We start from the raw sequence: 21,362 nt of genomic DNA on the forward strand, positions 1-21,362 counted from the left end.
TGCGTGTGTGTATCAGTGGATGAACTATTGGCAGCACTGGTTAATCTTTTTGTGTATTGGTGAACGAAAAATGCCGGCATACACATGCCCACAGAAGTCTTAAAGTGAGACTTCTGCGGATCGAAGAAATATCAATCCAATCCATTGCATTTTGCGCAGAAGAAGCGATGTCTAACTTTGGGCGACTTTTTCAGTGCTGCCAATTATTTAAGGGAGATAGTTCTCTGCTCTGAGGCATCTATCATGGAACACGAGTGTGTAGAGGCCGGTGCCGCAAATATTTCGAATATTTCATTGCACTTTGATGATTCTCCATCGCCATTTGCACTTGTTGGCTTCAAAAACCATAAGCGCCCTCAAATTCATCCACTAATTGCCTGGCAAGCCGCACATTTCGAATAAAATCTATAAAAATCTACCATTTACCATATTTACCTTCTTTTTTCTGTGGAAAAGATTAAGTTTTTGAAACACAAAGCACTTTATTTTCACTGTAAAAATGGCAAATAGTATTTGCAACGAAAATTCCGCGGAGTTCAAGTAAAGCTGCTGAAGGTTGAAAAACTTCATTGTTACTATCGATACATCGATGTTTCTTCAACTATCGATGGAAGAAAGAGCGCCAACTGCTTGGGTTTGATTATTCGTACAATTTTGCTCATGATCCGACATCAAATACCTCAATTTCGATATTCCGTTTAGTATTTTTAAGCATTTTTAACATTTATTATAAAATTAATTAACAGACGACTCGGAAATGGCGTAACAGAAGCCCGAGCCAGCTCCGGCCAACTTCACGCGTCCCGGGATTTCCACGAGTGTAGGGCTGCATCTGGAAATTGATCGAAAATTGAATTTAAAGCCAATCCACTGGCAGAAGGGAGATTCTTACACATTCTCTGTACTGTTGCTGCCACAGTTTCCGTGCTCGTTCCAGCCCCAGGTGTAGATCTCGCCGGCTGTGGTCCGCAGCAGGCCGTGCTCTGCCCCCATGTGCACGCGAGCAGGCGTCTGGCCGTCGGGCAGTCGGAGGCTCAGTGGCTGGGGCACCGCCTGCTGCTCGCTGATCGAGCCCGTGCCCAGCTGTCCGTAGCAGTTGCGGCCCCACATGAGGATCTCGTTGTTGCGGAGCAGCGCCGCATTGTGGGTCCAGCCGACGGCCAGCTGCCGCACGTCCTCCTCGAAGAGGAAGGCGTTGGACTGGCCGAACTTGTTGTCGCCCAAAGACAGAATCCGCTTGGTGCTGCCGCCCTCCTGGGTCAGGTCCACGCACTTGAGCAGCATGTGGTGCTGGCCGCTGGAGAGGGCCACGATGCGCAGCTCGTTCGGATTGTGCACCTGGATCTTCATCGTGTTGCAGCGGTGCAGGGTGGTGGCCGTGATGTCCAGCTCGATGGGCGGGGGGTCCATGACGCGCAGCCGCCCGAACACGTAGATCTTGTGGTCCTGCGTGAGCACTGCGCAGTGGCGCAGCCCGAAGCTGATGGCCAGCGCGGGCTCCTCCTTGGGCAGCCGCACGGGGAGGGGCCGACGGACGGCCATGAACCCGCGCTGGCAGATCCCCAGCTGCTGGAAGGCGTTGGAGCCCCACACGAAGAGTCGCTTGGTCAGGGTTATCCCGCCAGAGATGTCCCAGCCGCAGCTAACCGTTTCAATGGGCACCTCCTGAAAGAATCGAGAGGTGAAAGTGGCCTTTGATGGATGGCAGCGTTGGTGTCACCTCAAAGTACTCTGAGGGAATCATCTGGAACTCGTTGTGGCACTCCTCCGTCGAGTCCAGGCCCAGTTGTCCGCGATTGTTCCAGCCGCAGGCGTGCACCCTTCCGCTCGTGTCCAGGACGAGTACGTGCCCCCCGCCGCCGCGAATGCAGCGCACCAGCTGGGGGGCGAAGGAGTGTCTGGTCAGGCGCTGCGGCCTACGCGTCTCGCTTTCTGTTCAATTTTTTTTGTCGTCTTAGCTCCGCGTTCTTTGGCCGCAAAAAGCAGTAAAAAGCTTATACAAATCGCAAAATATATTCGCGCTATTTGTGTTAGTGCAGTGCAGTGGGAAATATCCAAAATCCTGGCTCTAAAGTGTTTTTTTTTTAAACTAAAAAAATGGCATGCCTGATGGTTGATGTGTGGAAATGTGCAGTGCAGCAAGTGGCTTATACATATGTATGCACATATTAATGTATATCTAATACACCTACATATGTGCGTGCATATGTATGTACATATGTATATTTTGAAAGCTGAAAGCTTTTCATTCGATCTCGAGGTTGCCTTGCCCTTCGTTCGCCATGGCATACGTGCCAAATGCACATCTATCGCTCTCTCTTTCTAACACTGCAGGAGAACTAGGCGCAGACAAGAAGCAGATCAAAAAGGAAGAGTAAGAGAGAGCGCTGCCAATAAGGTAAGAAACTCTCTCTTTTGTTATGCGTGTGCTCTTATTGGAAACGGCTAAAGGGGTGAAAATCATGCGAAAAATTGAATTTGCTACGGAAATCTCACCACAGAAATATGAGCGCGGGTCTTGTTCTCTTTTTTGTCATAGGAACAATAAAGGGTTTGGAAATGGACATAAAAAAGGGAAAGAAAAATTAATGTAATAAAGATGACCAAAGACAATTTATTACTTTGTTTTTCCCCATTAGGCAAATGGGGAAAAACAATGTACTCGTAGTAAGCCATTTTCCAAGAAAAGAACAATTTCCCAATGTAATTTTAGTATGGGCCTTGTTACACCTTGAACTGGAACTTAATTGGATGTACTTAGCATAGAATAACAATTTAACAAGTATTACTGGATAATTCTGTACAATTTCACCATGTTTGTGGCTTTTCAAAAAAAATTTGTTGAGTTCCTGGAGCCACTGGTCCCTGATTCAAGCGGCATCTGCTGCAGTTTCCACATTTGGGACTCGGGTACCTCAACATTTGTATGTTTATGCTTTTCAAGCTCTCCCTCTTTCTCCATGACCTTGTTCGAATTCAAGGTCAATCTACCCTTCCGCAGGGAGTCAACTTTTAATTGAAGATAAGATAAGAACATTAGTTTTCAGACCATATTTATCTCTGCAAATTGATTTGTTTACCATACAATTATGACCTCTTCCTTATCAATGAAGCCCAGTCCGAAAAGTGCAATTGTTTCTACAATTTTTCATTCAAAATCCGTCATTTAGATTCTTGGAAAGCCCAGTGTCTGCGTTTAATGGTTAATATATTTTTTTTGTTTATTTTTGGCACGTCTGCGATTCGTGTAAACGATCGGCATGGACAATCGATCACATGAGATATCTTTTTCCAGTAAATTTTATCTATCGGTGATCCATTGCGGCCGGCTTTGCCCTTGTCATGGGGTCGAGCCAATAAAAGGCCGTTCCCTGGGGGTGTCTTCAGCAGTCCGGCCCCTGACACTAAAAGGGCATCATCGAAAAGACAGTTTAACGAGAATCTAAAAAGGAATAAAATGTTCAAGTGGTTTGTGCTACTGTGTGTACTGGCGCTGGCCAGTGCCGAGCTGCAGAGGATCAAGATCCACAAGAGCGAGCACAAGAGGAGTCGCCAGCATGTGAAGCAGGAGGTGCGCTCGCTGAGGCACAAGTATCAGCAGCTCATCGAGAACTACGTGGTGTACGACTACGGACAGCCGGACTACGGAAATGATTATCCGTCGAACAGCGAGCCGGACTACACCACCGAGGAGCTGGGCAACTCGATGAACATGTACTACTACGGACAGATCAGCATCGGCACTCCTCCGCAGTACTTCAACGTGGTGTTCGACACCGGCTCCTCCAACCTGTGGATACCCTCGGCCCAGTGCCTGTCCACGGACGTGGCCTGCCAGCAGCACAACCAGTACAACGCCAGTGCCTCGTCCACGTATGTGGCCAACAGCCAGAACTTCTCGATCCAGTACGGAACGGGCAGTGTGACCGGATACCTGGCCACGGATACTGTGACCATCAACGGACTGGCCATTGCCAATCAGACCTTCGGCGAGGCGGTGTCGCAGCCGGGCAGCAGCTTCACGGACGTCGCCTTCGATGGGATCCTGGGAATGGGATACCAGACGATAGCCGTGGACTCCGTGGTGCCGCCGTTCTACAACCTGTACGAGCAGGGGCTCATCGATGAGCCGACCTTCGGCTTCTATCTGGCGAGGAACGGCTCCTCCGAGGAGGGTGGCCAGCTGCTGCTCGGCGGCGTCGATGAGACGCTGATGGCCGGCGATCTCACCTACGTGCCCGTCTCCCAGGAGGGATACTGGCAGTTCAGCGTGGACAGCATCTCCTGGAACGGCACGGTGCTGTGCGACGGCTGCCAGGCCATTGCCGACACGGGTACCTCCCTGCTGGCCTGTCCCCAGGCGGTCTATACCCAGATAAATCAGCTCATTGGGGCCGTCCTCATCGAAGGCAGCAACTACATTCCCTGCGCCACCTTGGACTCCCTTCCCGTGCTGAGCTTCAACATTGGGGGCACCACCTTCGACCTGCCTGCCTCTGCGTACATCAGCGTGTTCCACGACGAAGGCTATACGTCCTGCATGTCCACCTTCACCGAAATCGGCACCGACTTCTGGGTCCTGGGCGATGTCTTCCTCGGCCAGTACTACACGCAGTTCGATTTTGGCCAGAATCGCGTGGGTTTCGCTCCTTTGAGCAACTAAGTTTTGTTCTTCTTCGAGAAATATGCAATAATAAATGTGGAATGCCCTCCCCCGCACCCCCGAAATATGTTTCTTGACGCTATCACGTGTGAAATTCTTGGCCCAACGGTGCACGGCCAGAGCGGCTATAAATACGTGACCGAAGGGCGGTCACACATTGAGTCGACAGCCGCACCGCGATGGAGGTGAAGTGGAACTGCTGTAAACTGATGCTAATACTGGCCCTCTGCTCATTGGAGGTGGAGTGTCGGAGGCGCCTGAAGGTGGGCAGACGCCGGAATCCCCAGGCGAGTCATCTCAATGTGCAGAACGAGCTCAAGTCCCTGTCGATAAAACACAAACTGAATGCCACCACAACAGCACCAGAGACAGCAACAGCAACAGAGACAACAAAGGACTCTGGCTCGATTGGGACTAGATTGGGGAATGCCTTCAACACGGAGTACTATCTGCCAGTGACGATTGGCACCCCGCCGCAGGAGTTCATCCTGCTGATCGATACGGGCTCTGCGAATCTCTGGGTGCCCTCCAGCAAGTGTCCGGCCACGGTCAAGTCCTGCGTGAGCCACAACCAGTACGACTCAAAGTCCTCGCGCTCGTATGTGGCCAATGGCACGGCCTTCACGATCGAATACGCCTCGAAGTCGCAGGGAGGAGTGGCGCTCTCGGGCATCCTGTCGCAGGACACGGTCACCATAGCGGAGCTGGCCATTCAGAGGCAGGTCTTTGCCGAGATCACCGAACAGCCAGAGGCCACGTTTCTCTCCTCCCCCTTCGACGGGATGTTGGGTCTGGGCTACGCGAGTATCTCGATCGGCGGGGTCACTCCGCCGTTCTACAACCTGGTGGCCCAAGGGCTGATCAAGCACCCGGTCTTCTCCATCTATCTGAACAGGAACGGCACCAATGCCACAGACGGGGGCGAGCTAGTTCTCGGCGGCATTGATGCGACACTCTTCAGCGGCTGCCTCACCTACGTCCCCGTCTCCCAGCAGGGATACTGGCAGTTCGTGATGACCAGTGCGGTGCTGGGCGGGAAGACCTTTTGCACCCACTGCCAGGCCATACTCGATGTGGGCACTTCCCTGCTGGTGGCTCCAACAGCCGCGAACAAAAAGATCAACCAGTTGTTGGCTGTGCTCAATCCGCAGGACACGAGCGGCGTTTTTCTGGTCAACTGCTCGACGATAGCCAGCCTGCCGACGATGGTTTTCACCATTGCCCGAAAGGAGTTCCCCCTGCAGCCATCCGACTATATTCTGCAGTACGGGGAGACGTGTGTCTCGAGCTTCACCAGCCTCGCGGGCAGTGACCTGTGGATACTCGGCGAGGTCTTTATGGGCGCCTACTACACGGTCTATGACATGGGCTACAATCAAATTGGACTGGCCACGGCTATGCATTGAATGGGAATTGAATTGATGCCAAATGAATGTTAGGGTATCCAAGTGCTTGCGCATTGTATAGGAAATTTGAGTTGGGAGATGTCTAAATGTACTCAAATATATTCATAAATAGTGTCCAATATAATAATCAATATAATAGAATACAAATATAATAATAAATAATGTTTAAAAGAAACTAAAAAGCTTTAGGGGTCCGATAATCAAATATAGAGCATATTAAAGTCTAAGCTAAGTCCTACAATGCTCTAAACTGTGCTTTTAGTTCTCATAAGGAGTTTAGTGTTTCGTGCACCAACCCCTGGCTCACTCGCTTCTCTTCGTTCGGCTTAATCGCTTTGTTCGGTTCTCTCGCTCCGTTTCGGCCGCGTCCACTCGCTTTGCTCGCACGGAGCGCAAATATGAGTACAAAATTTGGGACTTTTTTATATAATTGAGAGACTTAGCACACAGCACCACCCTATAGAAACTATATTACTCGATAAATCACATAATGAGAACCAAATTATGTGTGTTTTCGGCACATGGCACGGCCTTACGTGCGAATGTTATGCCACCAAATCCAGCTTTTGGCCCGATAAAGCCCTATTCAAAGACTATAAGTACTGCAGCGCGGACTGGAGGTTGAGCAGAGTTTCGAACATGAATCGACGTGTGGTTATCCTGCTGCTCTGTGCGTTCCTCTGTGCCAGTGAGGCGTTTCACAGAATTGCGATGCAGCGACACAGGCACCGCAAGCTGCCACATGGCCGACACCTGTGGGCCAGTCGGAAGCACATGCGACGCAAGTTCGGAATGCCAGCAGTAACGACTCAGAGCACCACCAACACGACCACCACCAGTGCACCTGCAGAGGCCATCGAACCGCTCTTTAATGCGTTTCAAACCCAGTTCTACGGACCTCTGTTTGTCTCCGATCAAGCGTTCACCGTGCAGTTCGATACGGGTTCATCGGATCTATGGATTCCCAACTCCAACTGCAGCACCTGCATCAAGGAGTGCGGCAACGCTGTGTTCCAGGCGGCCAAATCGAAGTCCTTCAAGGCCAACGGCACCTCCTTCAGCATCACCTACGGAGTCGGAAAGGTGAGCGGCGTGACAGCCTCGGAAACGGTGTCCATTGGGCAGATCTCGATAAAGGACCAGGGTTTCGGGCTGGTCAGCCAAACGGACACGTGCAGCAGCTTCGATGGGGTCCTGGGCTTGGCGTATCCCAGGGCTTCCGTGACAGGTGCCAGGCCTCCATTCTATCAGATGATCGATCAGAAGTTGGTCGATAGCTCGATATTCTCGTTCCACCTGAAGAGCGGCGACGGGGGATCGCTGATCTTGGGCGGCTCCAACTCGAGCCTGTACCACGGCTCGTTGACCCACGTGAACGTAACCCAACAGAAAATGTGGCAGTTCACGATGGACTACATTGGTTTCCCCTCGAAGAAGTGTCGTCGCTGCAACAGCTGCAAGGCCATCATGGACTCGGGCACCTCTCTGATAGTGGGACCCACCGAGGACATCACGCAGCTGAACACCAAAATCAGGGCCACCTACAATGCCACCAACGGCATCTGGCAGGTGCCCTGTGGGCGAATCAGCTATCTGCCGGTCCTGGAGCTCGGCATCGCCGGCAAGAAGTTCCAGGTGCGGCCACAGGAGTATGTGATCGCCTACGAAGGGGATGTCTGCATCACGGGCTTCATGGACTTGGCGGGGCTCAATTTCTGGATCATCGGAGATGTCTTCTTCAGGGAGCACTATGTGTCGTTCGATGTGGAGCAGAATAGGATTGGCATTGCCAAGGCCAAGTAGAAAGGAACATAAATTTCTGTTAGATTTCTAGAAAATAAAGTTGGAATTTTGTGGTGGATATATCGTATATATAGGGGCACTATTTGGGCTACTTTTGGTACATTTTGGAAGGTGTTCTATCAATGTCTATAAAGTACCCAATAGCTATACTATATAGTATTTGGTTGTGTGCCTATGTTCGGAGATCTTCAAACTGTGTTCCTTCTTTCACTCATTCCTCGTTTATGATGGATATTCTTAGCCAATTTTGGACATCTGTGGGTATATATATAATTTGTTTAGAGATTCTTTGGGCAGTCTTTAATTTTGGATTTAAATATTACATTTAATTTCCCTTTCTTTACACTTATATTTATTTTTTAAAGGCCTTTCACTTTTTTGTATTTAACATTTTATTTAGAATGGTTGCTTCTCTTTGTTTTTTAAATGTTTTGTATACAGTATATATGAAGTGTTTGTATGGAAGGATGTTATGTTATAGTATATATGGAGAAAATCGTTATCTGGTGCAGAATATTCATAGAAAATTCAAGCACTTACAAATGCAGAATGTACTGGTCTTTTAAATTTTTTTTTCTATTGAGAAATTCGTATTTTTTAATTGATTTTAAGTTTGATTTGGAATGAGCAATATTCGTCAAGGTCTGAACTCTTTGCTGGAAGTTCTACGATTTATATGAATTTATTTTGTAAGACAAAACAATTTGATTTCCCGCTCTAGGAATGCTGAGGCTTTTCTTTAAGAAGAGAGAATCTGTCTCTCGTTTTGAAGACCACTTTAAATTCGAGCTTTCGTAAAATTTAGAGTATACATTTTCTGTGTATTTCTGTGCCTTAGAAATATTCTTTTTGTTTTTGTGGATGCCTTTTCTGTGGTCCGAAATGTGGTCCCTTGCCATTGGTCCCGTAGATGCCGCGTACTGTACGGTGCTGTTGCTGGTGCTGATGCTGCTGGTGGTGGCGAATCTGCTGCAGTTGTATCTGATGCAAGGTCACCTGCTGTTGCAGCTCGATATTGGCGTACATCATGGCAGTGGCGGCGACACCAGGATTGGCCACCGAGTGCTGTTGCTGCTGCTGCTGGAGAGCTACCTGCTGCTGTTGCTGCTGCTGGAGAGCCGCCTGCTTCTGCTTGAGAACCGCCTGCTGCTTCAGAGCCGCCTGCTGCTGCTGCTCCAGAGCCGCCTGCTGTTGCTGCTGGAGAGCCACCTGCTGCTGCAGGAGAGCCGCCTGCTGCTTCAGATCCGCCTGCTGCTGCTGCTTCAGAGCCGCCTGCTGCTGCTGCTGGAGAGCCGCCTGCTGCTGCAGGAGAGCCGCCTGCTGCTTCAGAGCCGCCTGCTGCTGCTGCTTCAGAGCCGCCTGCTGTTGCTGCTGGAGAGCCACCTGCTGCTGCAGGAGAGCCGCCTGCTGCTTCAGAGCCGCCTGCTGCTGCTGCTTCAGAGCCGCCTGCTGCTGCTGCTTGAGAGCCGCCTGTTGCTGCTGGTGGTGGTGCTGCTGCTGCTGCTTGTGGTGGTGTTGCTGCTGCTGCTGCTGTATATTGGCCTGATTGAAATTCATGCCCAAGAGCTCCTGGTAAATGTGTCCGATGGCCATTTCCGTGGCACTGGGCAGATGTCCATGGGCGTGCAGGCCAATGTCGATGCCAGCCCCAGCTCCAGCCAGAGCTGCTGCCTCGGCTATGACCCTGGGCAGTGTCGCTGGCGAATAATGACGCGGATGATGCTGCTGCTGTGGAAGCAGCGCTGCAGGTCCTGGCTGATTCGCGGCCTTGTGCTGCGGCTGCTGGGACATTGCCATGCCGCCCATTCCGGATGAAGAGGGTCCCTGAAATACGGATAGAGTTGGGGTTTTCCTCAGAACAGCTAAGAAGGAGGGCATATTGGGCATATTCTAGCCAACGAATCATCGATTCCTAATTCATTGAAAGCCTAGAGCACCACTTACCCCCGAGTAGCTTTGGCCGGATACTCCGGCCGATCCAGCCGCAATCTGACTGGAGATTTGGTCGAAGCCCGGCGGCGGTTTTTTGGTCTTGTCCTCCTCCAAGCCCATGTAGTTGGCGCCAAACAGCGAATAATTCTCGGCCGCCTTGAAGTACTGGGCGGAGCCGTTTTCCGGATCCTTGCTGTTGTCGCCGTAGAGAGCGCGCTCCACTTCGTGTATAAAGTCCGAGGCGATCTCGCTCACCGCTAGAGCCTCCGCCAGGGCCTCGGCACTCATCGGAGCATCCTCCTCCACGTGGGGCAGGGGCTTCTCGGGCGGCTCCCAGACCCCAGGGGTAATATCATCGATGGTTGGCTGCCAGATGCGCTTGGCCAGCTGGCTCGAAACTTTGCCTAAAGCGCGAGACAAACGCTTGGATTATATTTAGTTTAGAGGATTCATTGGTACACACCCTCAGAGGCAGCAATCGCATCGTCCTCATCGTGCTCATCGTCATCGTCCAAATACTTTGAGTTGAAGCTATTCTCCGACATCTTTTTGGGCGAGAAAGAAATGAAAATGTTTATTGGAAAGAAACACCGCTGAACGAGAACCTTCACTGCTTCGAGCGAAATGGAAGTAATCGGATCCCAGTCGTCTGTTCGTTTGTTTATGGCGATCGGTTGCACAAAAAAAATTGATTTATGGGAAATTTATTTTATTTATGCGTAGTGGTCTACTAATACACGCTGAAGTTTCTCGGAATTACTGCCCGACACAGCCGCCTACCACGACAGTGCTGCCCAGTCAGAGGTCGTGGAGGCTTGAGTGGTGTGTGTGCGTGTGTGTATCAGTGGATGAACTATTGGCAGCACTGGTTAATCTTTTTGTGTATTGGTGAACGAAAAATGCCGGCATACACATGCCCACAGAAGTCTTAAAGTGAGACTTCTGCGGATCGAAGAAATATCAATCCAATCCATTGCATTTTGCGCAGAAGAAGCGATGTCTCACTTTGGGCCAATTATTTAAGGGAGATAGTTCTCTGCTCTGAGGCATCTATCATGGAACACGAGTGTGTAGAGGCCGGTGCCGCAAATATTTCGAATATTTCATTGCACTTTGATGATTCTCCATCGCCATTTGCACTTGTTGGCTTCAAAAACCATAAGCGCCCTCAAATTCATCCACTAATTGCCTGGCAAGCCGCACATTTCGAATAAAATCTATAAAAATCTACCATTTACCATATTTACCTTCTTTTTCTGTGGAAAAGATTAAGTTTTTGAAAAACAAAGCACTTTATTTTCACTGTAAAATGGCAAATAGTATTTGCAACGAAAATTCCGCGGAGTTCAAGTAAAGCTGCTGAAGGTTGAAAAACTTCATTGTTACTATCGATACATCGATGTTTCTTCAACTATCGATGGAAGAAAGAGCGCCAACTGCTTGGGTTTGATTATTCGTACAATTTTGCTCATGATCCGACATCAAATACCTCAATTTCGATATTCCGTTTAGTATTTTTAAGCATTTTTAACATTTATTATAAAATTAATTAACAGACGACTCGGAAATGGCGTAACAGAAGCCCGAGCCAGCTCCGGCCAACTTCACGCGTCCCGGGATTTCCACGAGTGTAGGGCTGCATCTGGAAATTGATCAAAACAGATTGAAAATTGAATTTAAAGCCAATCCACTGGCAGAAGGGAGATGCTTACACATTCTCTGTACTGTTGTTGCCGCAGTTTCCGTGCTCGTTCCAGCCCCAGGTGTAGATCTCGCCGGCTGTGGTCCGCAGCAGGCCGTGCTCTGCCCCCATGTGCACGCGAGCAGGCGTCTGACCGTCGGGCAGTTGGAGGCTCAGTGGCTGGGGCACCGCCTGCTGCTCGCTGATCGAGCCCGTGCCCAGCTGTCCGTAGCAGTTGCGGCCCCACATGAGGATCTCGTTGTTGCGGAGCAGCGCCGCATTGTGGGTCCAGCCGACGGCCAGCTGCCGCACGTCCTCCTCGAAGAGGAAGGCGTTGGACTGGCCGAACTTGTTGTCGCCCAAAGACAGAATCCGCTTGGTGCTGCCGCCTTCCTGGGTCAGGTCCACGCACTTGAGCAGCATGTGGTGCTGGCCGCTGGAGAGGGCCACGATGCGCAGCTCGTTCGGATTGTGCACCTGGATCTTCATCGTGTTGCAGCGGTGCAGGGTGGTGGCCGTGATGTCCAGCTCGATGGGCGGGGGGTCCATGACGCGCAGCCGCCCGAACACGTAGATCTTGTGGTCCTGCGTGAGCACTGCGCAGTGGCGCAGCCCGAAGCTGATGGCCAGCGCGGGCTCCTCCTTGGGCAGCCGCACGGGGAGGGGCCGACGGACGGCCATGAACCCGCGCTGGCAGATCCCCAGCTGCTGGAAGGCGTTGGAGCCCCACACGAAGAGTCGCTTGGTCAGGGTTATCCCGCCAGAGATGTCCCAGCCGCAGCTAACCGTTTCAATGGGCACCTCCTGAAAGAATCGAGAGGTGAAAGTGGCCTTTGATGGATGGCAGCGTTGGTGTCACCTCAAAGTACTCTGAGGGAATCATCTGGAACTCGTTGTGGCACTCCTCCGTCGAGTCCAGGCCCAGTTGTCCGCGATTGTTCCAGCCGCAGGCGTGCACCCTTCCGCTCGTGTCCAGCACGAGTACGTGCCCCCCGCCGCCGCGAATGCAGCGCACCAACTGGGGGGCGAAGGAGTGTCTGGTCAGGCGCTGCGGCGTCATGCACAGCTCCGATTCAAAGCCAAGGCCGAGCTGTCCGTGAGAGTTGGCACCCTGCACGACAGGGCACGAAAAACGATAGAGGATATCACTCATTAATTTGCATTTCAAATCGCGAATCGCCGTGCGACGATGTCTCTTTCGGGGGGCCTTACCCAGGCGAAGACCTCCATTGCGGTGGCCACCAGTTGCACGCCTCGCGCTGCACTTCCGGTTGCTGTTTCGCGCTCTGTCGTTGCCGCTGATTTAATACGCCGCAGTCACGCCAACAACAACAATGCTGTTCCTCCGTCGATGGCTGCTCTGGGGGGCTCCACTGCTGCTGCACTTGTGCTGCTTTCTGGCCTCCACTGGGAGCTGCTTGCCGTCCGGACGCGTGCCTCTGCCTGTGGCTGCTCATGTAAAAGTGAAATAACTCTGATATTGTCGGGGGTTTTTATAATATTCTGCACTTTCGGCGTGTTCTGTGTTCTGTGCACAACACAAAATGTAAACAAATGCCAGAGTGCTGCCAGACCGTTGCAGTCAGCTGTTCTGCCCGACAACAGGTCTGCTCTGCCGGCACATCTGTCTGGCAGCACAATCTTCCGCTTAACAGAGATGTTAGCAGCGTCTGTTATCTGTGGATTCTGTATGGTTTCCCGCCAAGGTTAACCTTTGAATTGGGAATGGGTTCTCCCTTTTCCCAAGGCAAAATTTTGCAACAGCTAACAACTCGCTGGCTAAGGGTAATGTCTCATTTGGCTAAAAATGGAGGGAACAAGCGATTATGTAATCCCATGGTTACGCCACGAAATCACGGAAATTGCATGTAAATATATGGTAATTAAGCGCCATTAAAGTTCAGGGCAAAGGTTAAAGTGCATGCGGTTTTAATTAAGTTTTAATTGTCAACCCGGCGACACTAGTTAGCCACAAAGTGGGCTTGGCCTGGCCCAAAAGCGAGTGCAACGAAACCCGCATCCCCTACAGTGGAGAACCCATAGAAACCCGCCGCAGGAGAGCTCTTCTTACGAGTATACACCTTACAGATTCTGCCATTTGTAGGGGAACTGGCTTTTAATTACAAGTGCCATGAAATCCCGGCGAGCCATAGAGGAAACCAAAAGCGCAACTTTGCTAACAGCAGGACATTAGAAGGGTCCATGTTCGGCTAGCATGCAATGCAGAGCCCCCCTTGTGCCTTCAAAGGAGCGCCCCTCGCACACGTGAAGAATGCACTGTGGGTCCGTCCGCATTTGCAATGCAAAACAGTCGGCAGGCACACACCTACTCGCACCTACCCAGGGGGGGCCGTTCCTAAGCGCCTCAAATGGAAACCGATGATTTTCACTTGATACCACACCCGTGGCCATGCCACGGAAGACGGCAGCTCCACATGCAATCGGAGGCAGTCGGAGGCGACTCCTTTCCGAATGGAAGTCCAGCATTCAATTAAATTCAAAGCGAATCAACATGTCCCCGCGTACAGGGCAATCAAATTTGAATAGAGCAATAAATGAAGGGGAAAGCCCGCCGGGGAATCAAGGATTTCCTAACTAATGTTTCTTCCTGGATATTTCGTAGTCGCTTCTTTTGTTTCGCTGAGGGAACGCTTTTTACTGGACTTTCAGTATGGATTGTTATGCCCTGTCCTTAGCGCGAATATGATGAAGGGTTATTGTAGCCTGTGTTTTTCCTGTGGTCACCTTGTAGAAGAATGACTGAAGAACCCGTGAAGCCGTGCGTGGAAATTCGAATAAGAAATGTACTGTGGAAGATATGTTTAAAAATTATGCAACGGATTCGAAATATAAGCAACTTACATTATAGAAAAAAGATCCAAGTCCAGTTAAAGCCAACAAAAGATATTTCAACATAACATAGGCCTGAATTAATAGTTTTTGAATTTTTACATTTGGCGCCAATGTGTGATCTGTTAACAGACACAATCCTGTTAATGGCACCTATCGATATGTTAATTGCAGTTCAGTGCTGTCAAACCGCAGCAGAGTTCAGTAGGCGCGAGAATGAAGAAATTCGAAAAGTGGATTTTGGGAATAAGTGTATTCCAAAAGACTTTTTTCTATTCTGCCACTTGCCACTGCATTTGTGGGTGCATGTGAGTGGATGTGCGGATCTGTGTGGGTTTCTGCTCCCAGGAGCGTAATTTAGGCGAGGGCCCCCGGACACGTGACTCCATTTTCTGTATGTTTTCGGCATCTTTACGACCTTTTGTCTGTTGGTTGTCACATTATTTCCCGTTTTTTGTTGCCGCTGCGTGTTTCCTTGGTCTTGTGTCACTTTTTCTGTTGTTCTTCTGCCAAAAGAGACATTTTTTGCAGCTTTTTCGAAATTAAATCTAATTTGATGTGCAAATGTGTTATGTCGGCGGCGTCGTCGCTTTGTCATGCCACTCGTGCACGTTCCTCTCGATCCCTTCCGTTCCTTGCCTCCCCTCTTCCCCCTTGGCTGTGCACCCGCCCTGAATTAACAGTTAACGAGTAAATGGCTTACGTAGCTTTTACTTTTGCTGCCCCTCACGCTTCTGCGGTTTCGTTTTCATTGCAGGTTGCGTTTTGTTTGTTTTCCTTTACACTTTTTCCTTTTTCTTTTCCTTTTTCTCTGCGGTTAGCACTTGATGTGGCATGGCGCGTGGGGCAAGGACAGCGCCAACGTGTGATAAGCCAAAGTGGTAAGAGTGTCACTGAGAGGAAGGTGGGGTTGGGGGTGCTGCCGATTGGCACTTGCAATTATACTTTTGGCCTTTAATGTCGTTGGCATCACTGGCAAGCGAAATCCGCAATTAAATTATCGGAAATATTGAACTTTTGTTGTTGTAATCCCCCCATCCCCTATGAGCATACACCCTCCTGTATCCCAAGCACTTCTGGACCCAAGCAGAGGACAAAGGTCATGACAACCACTAATCATGACTGCGGTTTCTGCTGTTGTCCATTGCTTTGCGTCCAAGCGGTTGCGGATTCAGTCCATAAAACATCAAACATCCTTCAACGCGGACGGATACGAGTTGGGGCTCCGAAAATGTCTGCCCCGCCATGCCTGTCAAATTATGAAAATGGAATATTTTCTGGTGTGGCCGACATTTTAATTGAACTTCAACCTAACTGTCGCACTGTTGGGGTCAGCGACCATAAAAATGTCGCTTAAATGAAAAATCCAATTTAGGATTTGGTAAAGAGGTTTAAATGTGGTTTGGAAATGCAAAACAAATGAATATTCCAATATTGGAAGACGAAATATAACCTATAATAAATACCTATGTTTGATAATTAATAAACAAATATAGTATTTTTGATCATTTTTGTATATTTTTGTAAGATGGAATTTTATTGTTTATTTATTTATTTGCAGATGTAAATAAATCCTCGCAAAAGATGATTGTGCACTGCAAAAGAGGAGATATTCGGCTTAAAAGTGCATCGGCCAGTGCGAAATGTAAGTAATTTTTGGATTTTATTAGTCGGTCCTACTGCTCAGCTGTTTAATCAATTTTCTACACAAGGTCAAAGGTTAACTGAAAGCTTTAATTAACGAAGTACATTATTGGGAGGATATTTATTCCATTTGTGATGAATAATGCATTTATTTCGGAGTTTCAATGTGATCAGAGGGTTTTACTCATTAATAATTCATATATTATATTATATTATTATACCATTCTTTTGGCAGTGACAAATTCAGTTCAATCGAATTTTTTGAGGAGTAAAACTTCTGGCAAGTAAACTAGTTTCAGTTTGGAAACAACAAACGGTTCATCCTGCTCCCTGACTGTTTCGGCAGAGATTTTAAAATCAGAACAAATGGAATAGCACCGCCTTGGGGACTTTGCCAGCTGCGGGTATATACTCGCAGAGTAGCTTTGTTTCGGTGGATTCCTTAAAAACTCCTTGGCAAGGAGTCCTTGCTTACTCCCCGGCCGTGCTTCCGTAATGGCCGGCGAGTCGACTGGCATCAAAAGCCACAAGTAGGAGGCAGGAACATCCAACTGCTTTTTGCGGGCTTGAGTAAACATTCGGAGAACCCGTCCAAGCGAGGAGAAAGGAAAAACTGCAGAATTTAAGGGAAATCATTCAGAGACCGTCTTATGATTTGCAACTTTGCGGCGCCCAGACGCGTGGTACAGATTCCCCTGAAAGCAGAGCTTAAATGTTGGATCCTGGCGCACATGAACCGGTAGGGGATGGATTCCGGGAAGCCCAAAATTGAACACTGGGTGCACAGATTCAGCAGTCGTAGTCGTAGAATCACGAATTGTACAAATGTTTTTCGATTCATCTTCGTCAAAAGTCTTATGGCCGAGGAGCACTTCAGTGAGACAGTGGTCACATATCTTGGCTTGGAACAGTTCAATTGGTTTGTGACACAGATGGAACCGGTTGTAGGCCAGAAACATTCGAATTGGCTCCAGAAGATTTGCAGTCGGTTGGGCATCAAGCATCCGAAAGACAATCTCACGGCGCAATCTCAATCCTAGGCCTTGCGGTAGGGCATTCGGTTATCCATTAAAATGCTATAGAGGAGTGGTGGCTTAACCTTAAATTTAACTCGAGAATACTTACTCTTCTAGGGGATATTCAACAGTTCGGCATTTCGACGTCAGCGGCAGGAGAGAGCCGGTGAATTGCTCGACTAGGATCCCGGGCACGTTCTTCTGGCCATTCTTGAGACCATAAAAGTGCAGCCTCCTCTCGAGTCAATCCTATCATATTGGAATGTGGAGCTTACATTTCAATCTCGCCATCGGGGCAGAATCCATCACAGGTGTCTTGGATTTTAACCATTTGTGGGAAATCGGGGTTTTCGATGGTGTTCAGCATTATCCAATAATTAGGAATCTATATAAAGCCCTCAGATCAGAGAATATACGACTTTATTCGTGGGTTTAGCCTTCGATGGGTCAGCTCTTTAGAGAGGTATAGAGAGTGTTAGGTATTCCAGAAAAATGGATAGAAAAAAGTAATATCGAGAGCTCATAAATATTTTTTTAATACTGTAAAATGCAGTAAACGGAAGTTTTCATTGAAATATTTCATATTTTTACATCAGAGGCTTAAGCCCTCTATAAAAACAAAGTAACAATTATTAATCATAAAATTAGTTAACAGACGACTCGGATATGGCGTAACAGAAGCCCGAGCCCGCTCCGGCCAACTTCACGCGTCCCGGGATTTCCACCAGCGTAGGGCTGCATCTGGAAATTGATCAAAACAGATTGAAAATTGAATTTAAAGCCAATCCACTGGCAGAAGGGAGATGCTTACACATTCTCTGTACTGTTGTTGCCACAGTTTCCGTGCTCGTTCCAGCCCCAGGTGTAGATCTCGCCGGCTGTGGTCCGCAGCAGGCCGTGCTCTGCCCCCATGTGCACGCGAGCAGGCGTCTGGCCGTCGGGCAGTTGGAGGCTCAGTGGCTGGGGCACCGCCTGCTGCTCGCTGATCGAGCCCGTGCCCAGCTGTCCGTAGCAGTTGCGGCCCCACATGAGGATCTCGTTGTTGCGGAGCAGCGCCGCATTGTGGGTCCAGCCGACGGCCAGCTGCCGCACGTCCTCCTCGAAGAGGAAGGCGTTGGACTGGCCGAACTTGTTGTCGCCCAAAGACAGAATCCGCTTGGTGCTGCCGCCCTCCTGGGTCAGGTCCACGCACTTGAGCAGCATGTGGTGCTGGCCGCTGGAGAGGGCCACGATGCGCAGCTCGTTCGGATTGTGCACCTGGATCTTCATCGTGTTGCAGCGGTGCAGGGTGGTGGCCGTGATGTCCAGCTCGATGGGCGGGGGGTCCATGACGCGCAGCCGCCCGAACACGTAGATCTTGTGGTCCTGCGTGAGCACTGCGCAGTGGCGCAGCCCGAAGCTGATGGCCAGCGCGGGCTCCTCCTTGGGCAGCCGCACGGGGAGGGGCCGACGGACGGCCATGAACCCGCGCTGGCAGATCCCCAGCTGCTGGAAGGCGTTGGAGCCCCACACGAAGAGTCGCTTGGTCAGGGTTATCCCGCCAGAGATGTCCCAGCCGCAGCTAACCGTTTCAATGGGCACCTCCTGAAAGAATCGAGAGGTGAAAGTGGCCTTTGATGGATGGCAGCGTTGGTGTCACCTCAAAGTACTCTGAGGGAATCATCTGGAACTCGTTGTGGCACTCCTCCGTCGAGTCCAGGCCCAGTTGTCCGCGATTGTTCCAGCCGCAGGCGTGCACCCTTCCGCTCGTGTCCTGCACGAGTACGTGCCCCCCGCCGCCGCGAATGCAGCGCACCAACTGGGGGGCGAAGGAGTGTCTGGTCAGGCGCTGCGGCGTCATGCACAGCTCCGATTCAAAGCCAAGGCCGAGCTGTCCGTGAGAGTTGGCACCCTGCACGACAGGGCACGAAAAACGATAGAGGATATCACTCATTAATTTGCATTTCAAATCGCGAATCGCCGTGCGACGATGTCTCTTTCGGGGGGCCTTACCCAGGCGAAGACCTCCATTGCGGTGGCCACCAGTTGCACGCCTCGCGCTGCACTTCCGGTTGCTGTTTCGCGCTCTGTCGTTGCCGCTGATTTAATACGCCGCAGTCACGCCAACAACAACAATGCTGTTCCTCCGTCGATGGCTGCTCTGGGGGGCTCCACTGCTGCTGCACTTGTGCTGCTTTCTGGCCTCCACTGGGAGCTGCTTGCCGTCCGGACGCGTGCCTCTGCCTGTGGCTGCTCATGTAAAAGTGAAATAACTCTGATATTGTCGGGGGTTTTTATAATATTCTGCACTTTCGGCGTGTTCTGTGTTCTGTGCACACCACAAAATGTAAACAAATGCCAGAGTGCTGCCAGACCGTTGCTGTCAGCTGTTCTACCCGACAACAGGTCTGCTCTGCCGGCACATGCCGGCACAGATGTTAGCAGCCTCTGTTATCTGTGGATTCTGTACGGCTTCCCGCCAAGGTTAACATTTGAATTGGGAGTGGGTTCTCCCTTTTCCCAAGGCAAAATTTAGCCAAAAAACAGCTAATAACTCGCTGGCTAAGGGTAATGTCTCATTTGGCTTAAATGGAGGGAACAAGCGATTATGTAATCCCATGGTTACGCCACGAAATCACGGTAATTGCATGTAAATATATGGTAATTAAGCGCCATTAAAGTTCAGGGCGAAGGTTAAAGTGCATGCGGTTTTAATTAAGTTTTAATTGTCAACCCGGCGACACTAGTTAGCCACAAAGTGGGCTTGGCCTGGCCCAAAAGCGAGTGCAACGAAACCCGCATCCCCTACAGTGGAGAACCCATAGAAACCCGCCGCAGGAGAGCTCTTCTTACGAGTATACACCTTACAGATTCTGCCATTTGTAGGGGAACTGGCTTTTAATTACAAGTGCCATGAAATCCCGGCGAGCCATAGAGGAAACCAAAAGCGCAACTTTGCTAACAGCAGGACATTAGAAGGGTCCATGTTCGGCTAGCATGCAATGCAGAGCCCCCCTTGTGCCTTCAAAGGAGCGCCCCTCGCACACGTGAAGAATGCACTGTGGGTCCGTCCGCATTTGCAATGCAAAACAGTCGGCAGGCACACACCTACTCGCACCTACCCAGGGGGGGCCGTTCCTAAGCGCCTCAAATGGAAACCGATGATTTTCACTTGATACCACACCCGTGGCCATGCCACGGAAGACGGCAGCTCCACATGCAATCGGAGGCAGTCGGAGGCGACTCCTTTCCGAATGGAAGTCCAGCATTCAATTAAATTCAAAGCGAATCAACATGTCCCCGCGTACAGGGCAATCAAATTTGAATAGAGCAATAAATGAAGGGGAAAGTCCCGCCGGGGAATCAAGGATTTCCTAACTAATGTTTCTCCTAGGGTATTTCGTAGTCGCTTCCTTTTGTTTCGCTGAGGGAACGCTTTTTACTGGACTTTCAGTATGGATTGTTATGCCCTGTCCTTAGCGCGAATATGATGAAGGGTTATTGTAGCCTGTGTTTTTCCTGTGGTCACCTTGTAGAAGAATGACTGAAGAACCCGTGAAGCCGTGCGTGGAAATTCGAATATGAAATGTACTGTGGAAGATATGTTTAAAAATTATGCAACGGATTCGAAATATAAGCAACTTACATTATAGAAAAAAGATCCAAGTCCAGTTAAAGCCAACAAAAGATATTTCAACATAACATAGGCCTGAATTAATAGTTTTTGAATTTTTACATTTGGCGCCAATGTGTGATCTGTTAACAGACACAATCCTGTTAATGGCACCTATCGATATGTTAATTGCAGTTCAGTGCTGTCAAACCGCAGCAGAGTTCAGTAGGCGCGAGAATGAAGAAATTCGAAAAGTGGATTGTTTCCGCATAAGCAGAATTTTGGGAATAAGTGTATTCCAAAAGACTTTTTTCTATTCTGCCACTTGCCACTGCATTTGTGGGTGCATGTGAGTGGATGTGCGGATCTGTGTGGGTTTCTGCTCCCAGGAGCGTAATTTAGGCGAGGGCCCCCGGACACGTGACTCCATTTTCTGTATGTTTTCGGCATCTTTACGACCTTTTGTCTGTTGGTTGTCACATTATTTCCCGTTTTTTGTTGCCGCTGCGTGTTTCCTTGGTCTTGTGTCACTTTTTCTGTTGTTCTTCTGCCAAAAGAGACATTTTTTGCAGCTTTTTCGAAATTAAATCTAATTTGATGTGCAAATGTGTTATGTCGGCGGCGTCGTCGCTTTGTCATGCCACTCGTGCACGTTCCTCTCGATCCCTTCCGTTCCTTGCCTCCCCTCTTCCCCCTTGGCTGTGCACCCGCCCTGAATTAACAGTTAACGAGTAAATGGCTTACGTAGCTTTTACTTTTGCTGCCCCTCACGCTT

At 49.7% G+C, this 21,362-nt stretch overlaps 5 protein-coding genes across 6 annotated transcripts; 3 read left to right on the forward strand and 2 right to left on the reverse strand.

The window, feature by feature from the left end:
• Nucleotides 1–711: 711 nt before the first annotated feature.
• Nucleotides 712–13,040, reverse strand: LOC108161537 (secretion-regulating guanine nucleotide exchange factor). Of its 2 annotated transcripts, XM_033394121.1 has the most exons (5): nt 12,698–13,040; nt 12,541–12,596; nt 1,721–1,916; nt 893–1,665; nt 712–832 (listed from the first exon to the last, which is right to left on the reverse strand). In XM_033394121.1, exons 1-5 carry the CDS (start codon nt 12,713–12,715, stop codon nt 736–738), a joined length of 1,140 nt encoding a protein of 379 aa, XP_033250012.1. In that variant the 5' UTR covers nt 12,716–13,040; the 3' UTR covers nt 712–735. The 2 variants fall into 2 exon arrangements, with proteins under 2 accessions (XP_033250012.1, XP_033250011.1); XM_033394120.1 differs by lacking the exons at nt 712–832; nt 893–1,665; nt 1,721–1,916 and adding exons at nt 11,073–11,446; nt 11,517–12,289 and having other exon boundaries at nt 12,345–12,596.
• On the forward strand, nt 3,374–4,728 carry LOC117189113 (lysosomal aspartic protease-like). Its single transcript, XM_033394118.1, has one exon. The coding sequence runs from the start codon at nt 3,458–3,460 to the stop codon at nt 4,661–4,663; it is 1,206 nt and encodes a 401-aa protein (XP_033250009.1). The 5' UTR covers nt 3,374–3,457; the 3' UTR covers nt 4,664–4,728.
• LOC117189111 (aspartic proteinase oryzasin-1-like) lies at nt 4,812–6,202 on the forward strand. The gene has a single exon (XM_033394116.1). It carries the CDS (start codon nt 4,843–4,845, stop codon nt 6,067–6,069), a length of 1,227 nt encoding a protein of 408 aa, XP_033250007.1. The 5' UTR covers nt 4,812–4,842; the 3' UTR covers nt 6,070–6,202.
• LOC108161530 (cathepsin D) lies at nt 6,559–7,891 on the forward strand. The gene has a single exon (XM_017295810.2). It carries the CDS (start codon nt 6,574–6,576, stop codon nt 7,870–7,872), a length of 1,299 nt encoding a protein of 432 aa, XP_017151299.2. The 5' UTR covers nt 6,559–6,573; the 3' UTR covers nt 7,873–7,891.
• A 4,518-nt stretch (nt 13,041–17,558) lies between the features above and the next one.
• LOC117189115 (secretion-regulating guanine nucleotide exchange factor) lies at nt 17,559–19,329 on the reverse strand. Its single transcript, XM_033394122.1, has 4 exons — nt 18,988–19,329; nt 18,635–18,886; nt 17,807–18,579; nt 17,559–17,736 (listed from the first exon to the last, which is right to left on the reverse strand). Exons 1-4 carry the CDS (start codon nt 19,003–19,005, stop codon nt 17,640–17,642), a joined length of 1,140 nt encoding a protein of 379 aa, XP_033250013.1. The 5' UTR covers nt 19,006–19,329; the 3' UTR covers nt 17,559–17,639.
• Nucleotides 19,330–21,362: the final 2,033 nt, after the last annotated feature.

The sequence above is a fragment of the Drosophila miranda genome, chromosome 4 (assembly GCF_003369915.1).
Source record: "Drosophila miranda strain MSH22 chromosome 4, D.miranda_PacBio2.1, whole genome shotgun sequence".
Classification (NCBI taxonomy): Eukaryota; Metazoa; Arthropoda; class Insecta; order Diptera; family Drosophilidae; genus Drosophila; species Drosophila miranda.